At 46.5% G+C, this 16,743-nt stretch overlaps 1 protein-coding gene across 2 annotated transcripts in view; it reads right to left on the bottom strand.

Moving 5' to 3' along the window:
• The window catches only part of arhgap5 (Rho GTPase activating protein 5), a gene marked incomplete at its 5' end in the record, with an annotated part of 51,124 nt that extends 43,048 nt beyond the window's left edge, over positions 1-8,076 (bottom strand). Inside the window, 2 exons of one of the 2 annotated variants that reach the window (XM_080536368.1) lie at positions 2,881-3,031; positions 4,354-8,076. In XM_080536368.1, coding sequence (XP_080392494.1) covers positions 2,881-3,031; positions 4,354-8,076 — 3,874 coding nt within the window. The remainder of the gene's footprint in view (positions 1-2,880; positions 3,032-4,353) is intronic. The other variant, XM_080536369.1, reaches the window with a different exon arrangement.
• Positions 8,077-16,743: the final 8,667 nt, after the last annotated feature.

The following is a 16,743-nucleotide window of genomic DNA, read 5'->3' as shown; positions in this document are numbered from 1 at the left end:
CAGCCAGTGCGCTCTGCGGTGGAGGGCTAATGCACACCAGATGCATGTTAGAGGACGTCGGGGGGGTCAGATACGGAGGAGTTGGAATGTTACATAAATAGGTGGGGAAGGCGTAAGGGGACTTCTCTTGAGAACGAGGCGTTTGAGCGGGACTGTGGAGAACACACGCCAGTCTCTACGCCCTCTGTCTCTAAAAGCGGCATCGTCTGTGAACCTGAAATGTACGCACCGTACGCAAAACAAGGACGCCTTGGAACAGCAACTACGGGAGCAAACGCTCATTTGAATTGACATGTGAAGATGGAGGGACTGACGGGGATCTGCCCAGAGACGCATGCTGCCGCGGGCGCATGGACACGGCATGCTGCACTAAGACTCTGGACTGGCCAGCACACACAGTGGGGCTAACAGAGTCTCTCTCTCTCTCTCTCTCTCTCCACCACCAGAGTAGGTCTCCATACATCCAGGCCAGGCGTGTGATGGTAAGAACCCTCACCACACGGTTCAGCTTGCTAGCTTTCCCCCACCGCCACAAAGTGCCCTACTTACAACCACAGACACCACAAATAGTAACAATTACCTCCTAGCCACACTGCTGCGGCAAGCTGCACTGCTCTTACACACACGGGAACGAACGCTCACACGCACACACCTTCAAAGTCTCACTCTAACCTGTCACGAACCGTAACGCTTAATCATCGATCCCCGTGCAACTCTTGTCCAAGTCACCTTGTTTAAAAAAATATATACATTTTCAGTCAACTGACCTAGTGAAATAATAGGCTATAGGCTCAACAAAGATAAACATAAACAACCTAGGGTCTCCGGGTCACCATGACCTGGGATGCAACACATGGACTACAGGGCACCTGGGGAGGCTGGTGGAGGTCGAAATCGGAGGACGGGCATCAATTCCTAATTCCGTTCCAGTCCTCATGCCATGCCATCACAATGAGGCTGTCCTCCGATTTCTACCTCCACCAGCCTCCCCTGCCCGGTGGCTACTGACGACCAGTCATCAATGTTTCCATTGACCAGGCTGAAGGCCACGCTGCCCTCCCAGCCTCACAGGAGGGTTTCCGATAGCGACAGGAACTGGTCTCATTCTGCCTGCCACTCCGTTCCACTACAGGCAGATCACACATAATCAGCTTACGGGCCCCCACCCAGCAGTGTTGTCATGCTGCCCGTAGGTTGGCAGATTAACGTCAGCCAGGAAACATATTGGTCTGGAAGTAAACAAACACTTGGAATACTGAAGAAGGCCACGGGTTTCAGGCAGTGAGCTAGAGTCCAATGCAGTTTTACAAATAAGATCTCATTACCCACCAACCTAGTGGGAGATTTTCTGCGGCAGCTTTAAATAAATAAATAACTGAAAAAGACAAAACAACAACCCGACAAAAACATCTGGCACAGCGGTGGCGTCCGTCAGAGTGCAGAGGGAATGACAGCCAATGAGGTTCTCTCGAAAGCATCTCCGTCAAAAAGCCATTTAAAAATCACTCTCTCTCTAAAGCCCTCCAAATGCAATTCATTACCGGGAAGGGGGAAAAGGAGGAAACGTTTAATGAAACTTTCCATTGAGTGTGTAAGCACCTAACAGAGTCTCCCAACCCCGCCCCCACACCTCGTGTTACTGCATCAAACTGGTGACTGAGGTACTTTGTAAAGATGCGAGCGAGTCGAGACCCTAAGTTACGCTGAAAAAGGGGTGACGCTGCATCATTTGACTGCTCAGTGGGGGCCTCAGGACAAAGACAGGAAGAGCATGCAGTACCAGTGAGTAAGCTGCTTTGATACACAAGGGCTGAATTAATCTCAAAACTCTTATCTCAGAATCCTGCTATTAAAGGATAGTGAGTTAAGTACGGGATTAAGCACTTCTTAAGAAATGTTACTCCCTACCTAGCAAGCAACCATACCATAATAACCCTAACAAATGTTCTCCTTAGGCGTAGAGACAGAGGTCACTGGAGAATGAGAGATAAACTCCAACGCATTATTTCAGCAACAACAGACTGCATTAGAAGGATTTAATCACAGATTTTATGAGCAGCCACAACAAGTTCATATTAAATTCAACCCGAATATCAAAACACATTTTCTAGACATTAAACAACAAGATCCCAACATGGCGGGGTCAAAGGCAGCCTCCCTCATCTGACGACAACATGTTGGCCGTCTGTGCCGCATTATAGTGGGCTGAGAAGTTGCCTTCAGACACAACAAAACAAAACACCACAATAAAATGTACTTTACATGCAATAAAGGTCATCTTTCTCTCCCTCCCTCCCCCTCTCTCTATCTATCTATACCGCATCTCTCTAGTGTAGCATATCTACCGTGGCAGGAAGTCCACATATTCAACAATCATTGAAGCTTGCGTCATTGGTTAGTGAGCAGAGGCAGTGATGCGTGTCAAAACACGTGCCTTTCTCCGAGACACGACACCACGGTCTCGCACTGAAACAAGGTGAAACCACGGCAGGTGTTTCACATCCTCTCAGATCTGTGTGAGGGCTTAAGGCTCAGCTCAAAACCTCCTAAATCCATCCTTCTTTCCTGGGTAATAACTGATACAATACTACTGCACAGTTGAAAGCAGGGGTTCAACTACGCAGCTTCCACCTACACAGTCATACCAGGGCTTTGATTACTTCAAACAGAGGGAGGGAGGGAGAGAAAGAGAGAAAGAAGGGATGCATTTATTTCCCATGTATTCTGTCAGGGCGTGAGCCCATAGATCAAAGAATCTAATAGAATAGAACGGAATACAATAGAAAGGCTTTAGTGACAGGTTAACAACCGCTTCATCCTTACGGCTTATAAAGGCACTCGGAACAGCAACACTGACGGGGGAGGAGTGACGGAACCTACCGGTGCGTTCTATGTAGTCCACACACTTCTCTATGAAGAGGGGTATGGGTCTCTCAGGGGTGACCAGGCTCTGCAATGGAACACCAAAGTAGTTGCTCTCCCAGTTCCTACGCGTAGGGGGGTACAAAGGCTTGGGAGGCTTTGATTTTGGCTGTGGGAAGAAGAGAGAGAGAGAAGGGGAGGAGGAGTGGGAGAGAGGAGGGGAGGTGGGAGAGAGAGAGATAAACAGGACGAGGGAGGGATGGAGAGAGAAAGGAAGAGAGAGAGAGAGAGAGAGAGAGAGAGAGAGAGAGAGAGAGAGAGAGAGAGAGAGAGAGAGAGAGAGAATTAGTACAAGCTGAGGTGCGGATTTTCACTTCTTCAAAGTGTCAAAATACTGGAGCTCTAATTGGAAGAGATTACCGTAGTCCCAATACCTTGACAGAGACCTCACATTTCCTATCTGAGGTTTTTTTTTCTATTCTATTCCAGAACAGACCTGATTATCAAAGACCCACAACATGTTGAACGAGACAAGTGAACTATTCATGCTGGTGTTGCTGCTATAAGCCATTCATCATCATGCTTATGAGAAATGAAGTTAGGATAGAGGCTAGATAGTGTCTGTGACTCTCAATACTCCCAGTACCCATATCTCTACTGTGATTCATGACTTTACAATTTTTTGTTACGAAAGACTAGATAGGGATAGAGAGGGATGTGTCTCTCTCTCTCTCCCTCCCTTCTTCTCTCTCTCCCTCCCTTCTTCCCTCTCTCTCTCCATCCCTCTCTCTCTACCTACCTACCTCCCTCCCCGTCCCTCCCTCTCTCTCTCTCTCCCTCCCTTCTTCCCTCTCTCCATCCCTCTCTCTCCCCCTCTCTCCCTCCCTCTCTCTCCCCCTCTCTCTCTCCATCCCTCCCTCTCTCTCTCTCTCTCTCTCTCTCTCTCTCTCTCTCTCTCTCTCTCTCTCTCTCTCTCTCTCTCTCTCTCTCTCTCTCTCTCTCTCTCTCTCTCTCTCTCTCTCTCTCTCTCTCTCTCTCTCTCTCTCTCTCTCTCTCTCTCTCTCTCTCTCTCTCTCTCTCTCTCTCTCTCTCTCTCTCTCTCTCTCTCTCTCTCTCTCTCTATGCATTTCCTCTCCACCCTCAAATCTGCCTCCTCCAAATGCCATCCATATCTGGCCAACTGGAGGGGAGAGACAGTACAATACGGGATGCCCAGAAATTCCTCGACTTCATAAATCTGAGAGGCTATCTGCAATACACTGAAATGATAAATGTTGGTCCCATTTTTATTTATTTATTTATCCAGGTTAGCCTCACTAAGATAAAATATATTTGTTTTAACCGTTGAGGACAGAGCTGTGAGGATGAGCAATGAGATGTGTAATAAGGCAACATATAGCAATACCTCATTCCATTCCATCCTCTGATTTCTAGCTCCAACAGCCTCCCCTGATTCACATAAGTAATACATTATCACACAAAAAAATCTACCTTCTTAGGTTCCTTAGTCTTTGGCGTTTTCTTCTTCTTCTTCTTCATGTCATCCTGCTCGGGGTCAGAGGTGATGGCGGGGTTGTCTATCCCTCCCTTCCAGGGGTCTGCGGGGGAGAGCAGGGGGTCCTCCTCACTCCCCCTGTGGGCCCTCCCCTTTTTCTTCTTTTGCATGGCCGGGCCCGACTCGTCATCGCTGATGTCAGAGTGAACGCGTCTCTGGTAGTACTTGGTCTTGCTGAACAGGATCTTGGAGCGGTGCCTGTACTTGGAAGGCCTCCTGCCCGCCTGGGACTTGCGGTCGAATCCGTTCTCCTCGTCCCCGTGGAGGACATGAAGCCCCCCGAACGAGTTGCGCATCTTGACGATCCGACTCTGCGTGTCCTCGGGAACGGCGTAGATGTCGTGATCGCTGAAGCCCTTTGACTTCAACAGTGTGTCCACAGGGTCTGCGTAGTTGTCCGAGGCTTCCACGTCCTCACCGTGAGCCGCGGGGCCTCGCGCTGTTCGCCTGTTGCTCCTCATGCCTGCCTCAATGGTCTTGAGGAGGTTGGGGTCTAGTTTCTTGACGTTGGGCTTGGGGAGGACAGGTTTGGGCCTGACGGGGGGAGGCACTTTGTGGTTGCGCTCATGGTCACCTATGGGTGTGCTGTGGACCGGGTACTCATTCCCCTCGAGGTCGATTCTGTATTTAGCGCGCTCGCTAGGCGTGGGAAGAAGCTGGACGTCGTCTCCTATGGGGCTGTAGGGCGGAGGAGCCTCTGTGTCGTCCTCTGAGTCTGGGTAGTAGCTGTAGGCCGGGGAATGGCTGTGCGGAGACTGAGGGAAGACGTCTTCGCTACCGCCTGTGCAGTCCCTGTTGCTGCTGTCGTACATGAAGGAGCTCTCGATGCCACTCTTCTTCTCCAGCACCTCATTGAAGAACGGTGTGAACACCTCCGTCTGCCTGTGGTACTGAGACAGGGAATAGAGCGCTGTGAACTTGGCTGTGATCTCCGTGGCGATGTGCTCCCCTTCAGTCATGAGCTCTTTGATGGCGTCGTTCTCGAAGAAGTCCGCCTGGCTGTCTGTGATGGCCACCATTTGGACCGGGATGGAGTCTTGAACCTCGGCCAGGAACGCCCGGAGCATGGCCATGGAGGCCTTGCGTTTGGCCGAGTAGACCAGGATGTACCCGTGGACCAGCTCGTCCTTCCTGATCCCAATGGAGGAGTGGTAGGAGAGGACGGTGACCTGTATTCTCCTGCGACTGTCACCGATGATTTTATCCAGGATCAGCGTATTGCTTTGACCGGGCTGCCCGGCACTGCAGGAATGGGAATCCAGGAACGGGGAGAGGATGAGGTCCACACTGAATGGGTCCCCACACATGGCACACATAACGATCCTCAGATCTGTTTCTGACATGTCTTTGATGGAGGGCAGAGGGCTCATCACGTCAATGTTGTGCTTTAGCCCCTCCAACACTCCTCTGAGAGCCTGTTTAATTTGAAACTCGTTAAATTTCCGAGGAAACGTCCCAGAGGGGATGTCTACGAAGGTGCACTGTAGCTTATTCGCTAGCTGTTGGCCCTGGTGCCTCAAGATGGGCATATTTTTGCAAACAGCGTCTCTCTGGTTCGCTAGGATTAGAATGAATGGCAATGGCTGAGCGAATCTATCCCTCCGGCTCTGTGTTAACTCCGCCCTGATTCGGCCTATGCAGTCACCGATGCCGTTAAGTGACTCTATGGAGCTGAACACACAGAAGATTCCGTGAGGTTTGAATGTCGAGGCCCATGTATGGCTGAAGAGCAACGTGGAGTTGACATCTACAGGAAGAAGCTCCAGCTCGTAGATTTTCCCATCCAGTGTGTATTCGTCGTCTGTGGACTGGGAGCGGATTTCATTAGCCAGTTCTTGTGCGAGTCCCTCCCTTCCCAAGAGACACAGATTGACTTTATCAATGTTGGCACTGTTATAGTAGAGATTAGAACGCCCATGGTCTAGCTGCACTAGCCTGTTCGCTAAAACCTGCTCTACCTTCATGTCGACGCAGGCCTGTCCACTAAGACAGGTCTCCTTGGTGGGGTGATAAACAAACCCAATGTGCTTGAGTAGGAGAGACTCTCTGTCAGGGGCTAGTTTCTGCAGCGCTCTGTATCTTGGTTCCTCATTGAGAATTGTGTGTATCTCACTCATCTTGTCACAGCTCGGGGTGGCGTTTAAATCCAGGTCATAAAACAGCTCTCCGTGCTCAAAAAGCATTTCCTGAAATTCCTCTTTGGCCCTTTCAACTATTTCCTGCTGATGCCTGCTGTAAACATCCCTGCGATCGGATTCGCTGATATACTTGTAAGCCTCGTCCTCCATCACAAAACACATGACCTCTTCCCAGGGCTGTCCGGCGCTGATGAAATGGACCCGGTCCAACGTCTTCTTGAATCTGTCCTTCATCTCGACCCTCCTTTTCTCAGAGAATAAATGCTGGACATGGTTCTGGTAGATCTTCTCCCCTTCCATCGTTTTGAGGAGGTCAAAGGGCACTCTCCTGTCATTGATTTTGTCAACCTGGTCTGTTTCCTCCCAGGGAGTGTGGTCAAGTATCACAAACCAGAATTGAAACTCACTCCTGGTCTTCATCAGGTTCTGAGCCTCCGACCAGCTCATGTTCTCCAGCTCCTCCAGGTTACTGAGCAGGTTATTGAGGATTTTTGGCAGGCTGAATAAGTAATCTTCTCTCCTCCTCTTGATATGTTCCTGCTTGAGTTGTTCAATGTGCTTGTTGAAGGTATTGCGGGCCTTCCTGGTCCCCTCCAGATTGATGAATTCCTCATGGTCTGGGTGGCTTTTTAACGTGTTGCTGACCGTCTTCCAAGTGGTGTGGTAATCTCTGACGGTCTGCACGATCAGTTTTTCGAACTTGTCCGTCACAGTGGCAACCAACTGTCTTTGAATTTTGTAGGCCTCCAGGTAGGGGATGGTTTTGGGTTTGCCTCGCGTTTTGTCCATCTGTTGAGTCAGTGCGTTGAAACATAGGTCTACGTTGACGCTAGATTTAGCCGAGGTTTCCACCACTATTAGGTTCTTTTTGCTCGCCGCAAACCCCTGGAGGTCCCTAAGATACTGTTCCACACACTCATCACATTTTGTCGCAGCTATGACGATGGGCTTTTTCGATTTGGCCATTTGGGAATAAAGGCTGTTGACAAATTTCATCTGGTCGTCAAATTTCCTATTGCAGCCCTTGCTCACGTCTATGCACAATATAAACCCATCGATGTTCAACTTTCCATCTGGCATCTGTTTCTGATCAAAATCCTGTTCCAGGCCGAGCTGGTCAGTGCAAATGTACATCAGCTTCTCCGCAGACTGGAGCTTGAAGGCTGCAGCCCGTTTAGTGTAGAGCTGCAGGTTTGTGCTGCGATGAGGCAAGAAAGTCTGATCATCAATGAACTCTGTCTGTTCAATGATCTGGATTTTACACTCCAGTCCATCATCCCCCCGGTGGATGTCTTCCCCCCAGTACAGGAAGTGGTCATTGTTTACTACACGACCCCCAAAGTCAATTGTGCTCAACACAGAAGTGTGCTCAGTGTAGTAGCTGTCCGCGTTGGAGCGCACATATCTGTTGCAAAGGCAGGACTTGCCCACGCCACAGTTGCCCTTATCCTTCTCTGTCCCTGAGAGTCCAACCACACTGATGGCGAACGATGGGGGGCGTCCCTCCTTGTTCTTGGCCATTATATCCCCCCGGTCATCGCTTTGTCACTTCCTGGGAAAGGTGTCCAGCACAGCACATATCATTCCAATGCCATCGGGTTGGGTTAGTTTAGGGGCAGGTTCATCATGGCTTTCCCTTTTAGTGGTGAATCCCTCTATCCTAGATCATCAAGCTGGGCTAGGGCAGCTGGCTATCTCCCCTTGTAACACCTTCCTGAAAAACAGAGGTCATAATTAAAAAACATACATAAGAAAGCTTATAATGAAATGTTATGTTGCTATTGAAATGAAAAATGTTATGGGTAGTGACACTTAACATTAAGTTGCCCTTACACAGGTCTGTGTAGTAACACTGTAATTACACTTGAAACTAGAAAATTTGATCATCATGTTGTATAATAAGTAAATGTAATTGTAAATAAAGATGGTAGTATCTACCTCTATTCCTATGCAATTACTAACATTACTAACAGCCTTGTTCATTTTATTATATAACGTATGCAAATATGTACCGTATCACTATTCTATAAGTAACAGCATAGTAATACATGAATGTAATAGGCTAATATGTAATAACAGATGAATTAGTGTTGAGACACCGGTATAAACTTAATATAAAGTGTGACAATATTATAAACCATGATTATCAAATCTAGCATTCAGCTAACCTCCTACTAGGTGTAGCCTAAAAGATCTGACAGTCACATAAACTTCTATGGGTGTCAAACAGCCTAGTGCAGACACACAGGCCATACTGATAAAAGGAAATATAATTGCTTTTGAAACTGGTCAGTATGTAAGAAACGAGAAATAATGTTATCACTGGCCCTGTAATTTTCCTTAACAAAGAAATGGTTGGAGAAAAAGATATGTCTTTCAACCAATTTGTGCGGAAGATAAACATGGCATGCAACTTCAGCCTTTGAAAGGCAGTGACCTAGAAATAAAATAGTCGACTTGGCTCTAAGAACGATAAAGAGAAACTATAAGAGAAATATCACAAATGTGATACTGTACAAGCATCTTGTCAGCTATCACATTACAGTATAGTGACAAGCCACTTTTCACTGCACATATTTGACAACAAGGGGATTGGCTTTTGTCAGTCTCTTCACCTGAGAACAGGCTCCGAAACACACCCAAACATGACAGGTCACAAAGCAAACAGACCAGCAAGTCAGTCAAGTTTGTAACTTAAGTCGCACGGTTATTAGAACCAGATCGGAGGGGAACAACAATCTGATGCGTTGAAGGACGAAAACATCAACACTTTTTGCTCCAGGCAGAATATTTCGAAATGAAATGCGGAGCATAGACATGTTTGCACGTTGTCTGGATCCTTATTTGGCATACATGTATGTCTACAATGCTCTCTCTCTCTCTCTCTGATTCGGACAGGGTGAGCCCTGCTGCACCCCCTTCGGTGATGACTGCTGGCAAATGGCATGCACACAACAATCTCATAGACAAGCATTAAACGTTTGCAAACGTACTCAGAGCAGACTGACTAGACTTGTACAGTCTCTACTACTATGCAGCTATCAGCATCAAGGGGGGGGGGGGGGGGGGACAAAACTCTAAAAACGGCTCAAAACTTGCGGACTCGCCTGGCAATAATATGAACATAAAGTCATTCCGGCCAGCTAGCCCAGTGAAGGCTGCTAGCTGACACAGGCAGTCAGTCCTCCGACTCCAGCCTGTCCTCAACACCGTCTCTGCTGCAGGCTTTAGTAGTCACACAACACAGACACAACGGTGCACACAACCGTGCATTCAAATGTTATGTCACCAGTAAACTACAGGAATGACCACAGGACAAAATGCTAGACTACCTGTCCTGTTGCAGCTGAGGTTGGGGAAACCAGTTGGTGAAAGCGGGCCTTCCCCTCGATACTACGAAAAAAAACCCGCTTGCTGCCACGGCGAGCTAAGCGCTAAGCTAGCAGCTACAGTCAGAGACAGACACAGAGGTAGCCGAACAATACAATTTCACACATTTCGCAGGACGCGAAAGCTCTAGGAAAACCATCTATTCTGAATATGTCGTTCACTCCCCAACAGTTCTGATGTTCAGCTAACTTGAAATGAATAAAACCCGGACACATTTAATCCAGAGTGTGTGTGAAGAAAGTCGATGCGGTCCTTTCCAACAGACATTCCCCTACCTAACATGGTCGCTCCCAGCCCCGAGACCACGGAACAGAGAGCAGCATTCCAACTGTCGTTATCCAGTCCCCAAAAACTCGATCGGTCGAAACCTCGAGAACGTCCGCGTCACGTGGAACCTCCAGTATCTCCCTTGACTGTCCCAAATGGGATTGTGTTCATAGATGTGGTGTTATTAGTGATATGCGCGTTAATCCGAGCCCTGCGCTGCCTCCCCTCTCATCCCAGTCAGTAATGGCGACTGATATATCCTGATATATCCTGCTCTCTCTCTCTCACTCACCCTCTCTCTCTCTCACTCACTCTCTCTCACACACACTCTCTCTCTCTCTCTCTCCAGTAACTTTTCCATTAGCGCTCCGGGAGTGCGTGTGGACGTGCACGGTCGCTATGTAATTGTGTGAATGAATATTTTTCTGGAATTTGTTATGCTTGTCCGATTCAGTCGGTGTACTAAACACAGACGCAGTACCTGTAATCTCACACGCCATATCGGGAACAGCAGCGCTTGAATACAGTTGCAGTAATAACACTTTTATCGGTATATTTTGTATTCAATGTCTTATTATGTTTATCTATTTATTTTCTATTTGTATCCATTCTTGCCATTAAAAAAATAAAATAATCTTACTATCCTTCTTTTTCTGTATTTTGTAATGCTATATGTAAAGCACTTTGAATTACCCCTGTTGTATGAAATGTGCTATACAAATAAACTTGCCTTGCCTTGCCTACTTGATTTGTGTGATGATGTTAAGGGCGTATTAGCCACCATCAGTATAAACACACAAACTATATTCTATTCTATTTATTCACAGAAAAGATAGATAACCTAATGTCGCATTGTCAAGAAAAATAGATGTCTGAGAGGCATATAATCACATGGTGTTTCTAGAAAAGCCTCTCAAAATTCATTCAGAAAATCGTCACAATAATGTCATCATAAACTCTCACTTAGGCCTAATTCATTGGAATTTAGCCTGATGTGTTTCCAGGGTTGAGGTTTTGAATGTGAGATTTTGAATGTTAATGTGTTAATGTTGTAGGACACAAAACTGTCATACAGTCATAACCAACACAATGTAACCCTGCTAACTCTGACACAGATCAACATTTTATACTTTCTACTTTCCCCCCGCTTTTGTGAGTTTAGAGTAACAGACATGTCTGCATGTGTTCCTCGTATTGAGGCTGAGAGTGTCCAAGCTGCATTGTGTCTGGGCTGTTTTTGGGTGTGGGCTCAGCTGTCCCTTTGCAATTGTTGCGACACAAACCACCAGGGAAAAGGAGAGTAGAGCAGGAAGTCTGGTCCAGTTGTATTTATATCACTCCGCTGGTAATATTTCCATGTCAGCCTTTTCACTCAGCTTAACTCCAATCTTGTTTTCTTACAGTTGGATGAGCTGTTGTTGTGATAACGACCATGCACAGACACACAGCGTGAGTCTATCAGTCAGAGAGGGTCTCTCTCTCTCTCTCTCTCTCTCTCTCTCTCTCTCTCTCTCTCTCTCTCTCTCTCTCTCACTCTCTCTGTCTCTCTCTCTCTCCCCCTTTATTTCTTTATCTCTCTCTCTCTGGGTGTCACTCTTTATGTCTTTATCTCTCTCTCCCCCCCCCCCCTCTCTCTCTCTCTCTCTCCCTCCCTCCTTCTCTGTCTCTCTCTCCATAGCTGAATGGAGAGGAGAATAGAGGGAGGTTCACACACCAACCATGTGTTGTGGGTTTGGCTCTCTGCCAGCTGTCAATACCTACAGGAACAAGGAAGTGGAAGCTGACACTGCTGCCCCCAACCCTAACCTTAACCAACCCTAACCTTAACCAACCTGTTAACCTTAACCAACCCTAACCTTAACCAACCTGTTAACCTTAACCAACCCGTTAACCTTAACCAACCCTAACCTTAACCAACCTGTTAACCTTAACCAACCCTAACCTTAACCAACCCGTTAACCTTAACCAACCCGTTAACCTTAACCAACCCTAACCTTAACCAACCTGTTAACCTTAACCAACCTGTTAACCTTAACCAACCATAACCTTAACCAACCCTAACCTTAACCAACCTGTTAACCTTAACCAACCCTAACCTTAACCAACCTGTTAACCTTAACCAACCCGTTAACCTTAACCAACCCTAACCTTAACCAACCTGTTAACCTTAACCAACCCTAACCTTAACCAACCCGTTAACCTTAACCAACCCGTTAACCTTAACCAACCCTAACCTTAACCAACCTGTTAACCTTAACCAACCCTAACCTTAACTAAACCCTTCCAAACCCTAACCTTAACCAACCCGTTAACCTTAACCAACCCTAACCTTAACCAACCCGTTAACCTTAACCAACCCGTTAACCTTAACCAACCTGTTAACCTTAACCAACCCATTAACCTTAACCAACCCTAACCTTAACCAACCTGTTAACCTTAACCAACCCTAACCTTAACTAAACCCTTCCAAACCCTAACCTTAACCAACCCGTTAACCTTAACCAACCCTAACCTTAACCAACCCATTAACCCTAACCAACCCTAACCTTAACTAAACCCTTCCAAACCTTAACCCAAACCAAACCCTTAACCTTAACTAAACCCTAACCTTAACCAACCCTAACCTTAACTAAACCCTTCCAAACCCTTAACCTTAACTAAACCCTAACCTTAACCAACCCTAACCTTAACCAAACCCTAACCTTAACTAAACCCTTCCAAACCCTAACCTTAACTAAACCCTAACCTTAACCAACCCTAACCTTAACCAACCCTAACCTTAACCAACCCTAACCTTAACCAACCCTAACCTTAACCAAACCCTAACCTTAACTAAACCCTTCCAAACCCTAACCTTAACCAATGCCTTAACCTTAACCAAACAGTTAACCTTAACCAAACCCTAACCTTAACCAACCCTAACCTTAACCAAACCCTAACCTTAGCTAAACCCTAACCTTAACCAACCCTAACCTTAACCAACCCCTAACCTTAACTAAACCCTTCCAAACCCTAACCTTAACCAACGCCTTAACCTTAACCAACGCCTTAACCTTAACCAAACCCTTAACCTTAACCAAACCCTAACCTTAACCAAACCCTTAACCTTAACCAAACCCTAACCTTAACCAAACCCTAACCTTAACCAAACCCCAACCTTAACCAAACAGTTAACCTTAACCAAACCCTTAACCTTAACCAAACAGTTAACCTTAACCAAACCCTTAACCTTAACCAAACCCTAACCTTAACCAAACCCTTCCAAACCCTAACCTTATCCAAACCCTAACCTTAACTAAACCCTTCCAAACCCTAACCTTAACCAATGCCTTAACCTTAATCAAACAGTTAACCTTAACCAAACCCTAACCTTAACCAACCCTAACCTTAACCAACCCTAACCTTAACCAAACTCTAACCTTAACTAAACCCTTCCAACCCCTAACCTTAACCAACACCTTAACCTTAACCAACCCTAACCTTAACCAACCCTAACTTTAACCAACCCTAACCTTAACCAAACCCTTACCTTAACTAAACCCTTCCAAACCCTAACCTTAACCAACGCCTTAACCTTAACCAAACAGTTAACCTTAACCAAACCCTAATCTTAACCAACCCTAACCTTAACCAACCCTAACCTTAACCAAACCCTAACCTTAACTAGACCCTTCCAAACCCTAACCTTAACCAACGCCTTAACCTTAACCAACGCCTTAACCTTAACAAAACCCTTAACCTTAACCAAACCCTAACCTTAACCAAACCCTTAACCTTAACTTAACCCTAAACTTAACCAAACAGTTCACCTTAACAAAACCCTTAACCTTAACCAAACAGTTCACCTTAATCAAACCTTAACCTTAACCAAACCCTTAACCTTAACCAAACCCTAACCGTAACCAAACCCTAACCTTAACCAAACATTAACCAAACCCTAACCTTAACCAAACCCTAACCTGAACCAAACCCTTAACCTTAACCAAACCCTTAACCTTAACCAAACCCTAACCGTAACCAAACCCTAACCATAACCAAACCCTAACCTTAACCAAACCCTTAACCTTAACCAAACCCTTAACCTTAACCAAACCCTAACCGTTACCAAACCCTAACCTTAACCAAACCCTAACCTTAACCAACCCTAACCTTAACCAAACCCTAACCTTAACCAAACCCTAACCTTAACCAAACCCTTAACCTTAACCAAACCCTTAACCTTAACCAAACCCTAATCGTAACCAAACCCTAACCTTAACCAAACCCTAACCTTAACCAAACCCTAACCTTAACCAACCCTAACCTTAACCAAACCCTTAACCTTAACCAAACCCTAATCGTAACCAAACCCTAACCTTAACCAAACCCTAACCTTAACCAAACCCTAACCTTAACCAAACCCTTAACCTTAACCAAACCCTAACCTTAACCAACGCCTTAACCTTAACCAACCCCTAACCTTAACCAACGCCTTAACCTTAACCAAACCCTAACCTTAACCAAACCCTATCCATATCCTTATCCTATCTCTCTCTAATGTCAAAAGGTCGATCAATAAAGCGTTGTGATGTAGTAACAGTGTGTGATGTAGTAACAGTGTGATGTAGTAACAGTGTGATGTAGTAACAGTGATGTAGTAACAGTGTGATGTAGTAACAGTGTGATGTAGTAACAGTGATGTAGGGAACTTGAGGTGCGCGTTGACAACAAATGTCTGGAGGTCCAGCAAGCCCCGAAGTACCTTGGAGTGCGCCTGGATCGGACATTATCCTTCAAGCAACACCTGGAAGAAGTCAAGGCCAAAGTGACATCCAGGGCCGCGCTGATCCGCCGCCTTGCTGGTACAACCTGGGGAGCCTCCGCTAAGACGCTAAGAATATCCACCCAAGCCCTGGTCTTCTCTGCAGCGGAATACTGCGCCCCAGTCTGGAGCAGAAGCCCTCATGCGAGAAAGGTCGACGTGGCTATCAATACCTCCCTCAGAATAATAACTGGATGCTTGAAGCCTACCCTGTGTCCCTCTTGCCAGTCCTCGCGGGAATAGCACCGGCCGGCCTCCGACGGGAGGCTGCCACCCTCGCCCTGGCCAGGAAGGCACAAAAGCATGACTGGCACATCCTGCACAACACCACCATAACACCAGCACCTCCAAGCCGACTCAAGACCCGCCACCCTTACAACAAGGGAGCACAAGCCATGCTCAACTCCACCTCTGAGGACATCTCCAGAGATGCATGGTTGGCAGCAGCTTGGAAGCAGGAGTGGGAGTCAGCCGGGCCCTCCCGAATCCACCGCTACATCTGGGACCCAGGAGATGGCGCCATTGGAGGAGACGACCTACCACGCCGGCAATGGACCACACTGAACCGTCTACAAACTGGTGTCGGTCGCTTTAAAACATCAATGAAGGCGTGGGGCCTGGCGGACAGTGCGGCATGCGAGTGCGGTGACCCAGAGCAGACTGCCGACCACATAATCACCATCTGCCCCTTATAGAAGCCAGCCTCTTCGACCTAGAACCAGAGATGCGGGCATGGCTACGCGACACCGAGTTGGACCTCTGACGTTACACGAAAGAAGAAGTGATGTAGTAACAGTGTGATGTAGTAACAGTGATGTAGTAACAGTGTGATGTAGTAACAGTGTGATGTAGTAACAGTGTGATGTAGTAACAGTGTGATATAGTACCTGTGTGATGTAGTAACAGTGTGATGTAGTAACAGTGATGTAGTAACAGTGTGATGTAGTAACAGTGATGTAGTAACAGTGTGATGTAGTAACAGTGTGATGTAGTAACAGTGTGATATAGTACCTGTGTGATGTAGTAACAGTGTGATGTAGTAACAGTGATGTAGTAACAGTGTGATGTAGTAACAGTGTGATGTAGTAACAGTGTGATGTAGTAACAGTGTGATGTAGTAACAGTGTGATATAGTACCTGTGTGATGTAGTAACAGTGTGATGTAGTAACAGTGATGTAGTAACAGTGATGAAGTAACAGTGTGATGTAGTAACAGTGATGTAGTAACAGTGTGATGTAGTAACAGTGATGTAGTAACAGTGATGTAGTAACAGTGCTTCACAGAGGAGAGGGAACTGTTATGAAGAGGGATGACGACTCTGCTTCTTCACTACCAGGGGAGGCTGGTGGAGGTAGAAATCGGAGGACGGGCTCATTGTACTGCATGGAATGGAATGAGGAATGGTGTTAAACACTCTCCATGCATTTCATGCATTATAATGAGCCCGTCTTCTGATTTCTACCTCCACCAGCCTCCTCTGTCCTCTACAGTTCATGCTGCTGGTTGTAACCTTCTACTTGTTTTGTTTCTATATTTAGATGTTAGGGAGGACATTGCTTTGTGCAATTAATGAGAGGCTTAAAAGATGTTTAAGAAAGCACAATCATTGTGGCTTATGTAAGTGTCCTATTAGCGTATACACCAGGGCCAGGATGGAATACTACAGATGTGATAGAATAGAAGCCATCGTAACACTTTAATTATGAAAACTTTGGCGACAACATTGTAT

The sequence above is a fragment of the Nansenia antarctica genome (assembly GCF_963989245.1).
Source record: "Nansenia antarctica genome assembly, chromosome: 1".
In the NCBI taxonomy this organism is placed as follows: domain Eukaryota; kingdom Metazoa; phylum Chordata; class Actinopteri; order Argentiniformes; family Microstomatidae; genus Nansenia; species Nansenia antarctica.
Note: the sequence above shows the minus strand (reverse complement) of the source record. Positions and strands in the feature narration are given on the sequence as shown.